General features: G+C 58.6%; 1 protein-coding gene across 1 annotated transcript; it reads left to right on the top strand.

The window, feature by feature from the left end:
• Positions 1-1,190: 1,190 nt before the first annotated feature.
• Positions 1,191-1,757, top strand: LDBPK_241310 (amastin-like surface protein-like protein; the record flags this gene model as incomplete). Its single annotated transcript, XM_003861174.1, has 1 exon — positions 1,191-1,757. A coding segment is annotated over one exon (567 nt), but the record flags the coding sequence as incomplete, so codon positions are not given.

Raw genomic sequence — 1,757 nt, forward strand, 5'->3', positions numbered from 1 at the left:
GGTGACTCACTCCGACCTCCCCCCTACGTCGTCGGTGCATGACTCTGTCACCACGAGAAGCGGGCTGGCCTTTGGCGGGGATAGTGGAGGGGGGGGCTGCTCGGCCTCCCCAGACAGAGTGGGAGCACTGGACCCTGCGATACCACGCACTGGGAGGGGTGTGTTCCCCGCCGTCAGAGGTATAGGAGAGCAACTGTCGATGAACGATATGATTTCCTATGATGTGCGCGGTATTGTGCGAAGGTGCTCTTGTCGTTGTGTACGCGTTTGTGTCGGTGGGTGTGTGGAGTCATGGCATGTTTTTTCTCGTTCCGTCCTCTCTCCTGCTGTTGAGGCCAGGTATGTGGGGCAGATGGGAGACGAGAGACCGTGGCGGGATGGAGAAGGCTCGAGCAAGCTCAAGACAAAAACGGAGAAGATAGACATGGTTTTCTGTTTCCCTCCATATGGGGGGAGGTATGCTTGTTCTTTGAAGCATGTCGAGGGCAATCGCGAAGGGAGAGCGACTTGCAGAGAGAAAAGCACAAAATGCAAGCGTGTCATGAGTCCCCACCTCCATCCCTTTCACACAAGACACATGCTCTTGCGTGAAAAGAAAGGGACCGTACAAGAGGCAGAGAAGCCACAATGGCGGGAAAGGGAGCGCAACGGAAGGGAAGGGGGCATCCGTTGGCGCATCGATGCCTAGTTAGTGTAGAATCGCGAGGTGTTCGTAAAGGGAGCATGTGCGGAGACGAAGGCGGGGCGGCGGCTTGACTTGCATGCCTCGGTGCGGTTCTTGTCCCCCTCGCTGGCAGGAGTTGCAATCACGGCTCGTGTAAGTGTGTGTCTGTACGCGTTCGTGATGGGTCAAGCAAAAAAAATGCACCAAGCAGGTCGCATTCGGCTCAGGTAACGCACCTACCAGCTTGCACGCAGGCGCAGATACACATCCGTCCATTGACCGGCCTACTGCCGTTAGGAGTGAGACGACGAACCTCGGCCACACAACTCTTGCCCACCCAGGCACCAATCCACCCGCTCACCACCCCGAGTCCCACGCCAAAGATTTAATGTGTGCCTGTAACGCCGCACCCCTCTCGCCACCACGACTCTTACGTTCCTCCCGCGGTGCCGCAATGAATATGAGGAGCTGAACGAATGAACCGCCGAGAAGGCTCGGCTCATCCTCTGGAGTCCACTAAAGCGCAATGGGCCCTTCTCCACACTCGTCTATCCACCACCCCCCAACCCGCACCCTCGCCTTCGCCTTTGCCTGCTTCACAACAAACCCCACGCCCTACCATGCAATCAACACTCCCTGCGCCGTCTCCCTCTCTCCTTCCTTGATACTCCAACAGCACGCTGCTAACTCACACCTTAACCACTACCGCAGCTTTCACCTCTACCGCACTCTTTTTCTCCCCTGCTACCCTCCTGTTCATCTGTACCGACCTCCCCCGACAAGTGGATTCGCCTTGCGAACACCCAACCTCCCCATTTTCAGACTCGACACCTACGGCCACCGCATACACACAAAGATGCCCGCCTGCCTCGCCTACTACACCGGCGCGATGTGCTTCACGATCATCCACTTCCTCGCGTGGGCCTTCGCCTTCGTGGCCACCCCTACCGCGCAGTTCCAGACACCCGGGCACGGCTGCTACACCATGTGGGGCTACCGCCAGTTCTGCGGCAACGTGCCGTACGACCTCACCGGGGACGCCGCCTTTGGCTGTGCGCGCCGCACCTCCACGATGCGTTGCGGTGCTGCCTTC

Source organism: Leishmania donovani, chromosome 24, assembly GCF_000227135.1.
Source record: "Leishmania donovani BPK282A1 complete genome, chromosome 24".
Lineage (NCBI taxonomy): Eukaryota > Euglenozoa > Kinetoplastea > Trypanosomatida > Trypanosomatidae > Leishmania > Leishmania donovani.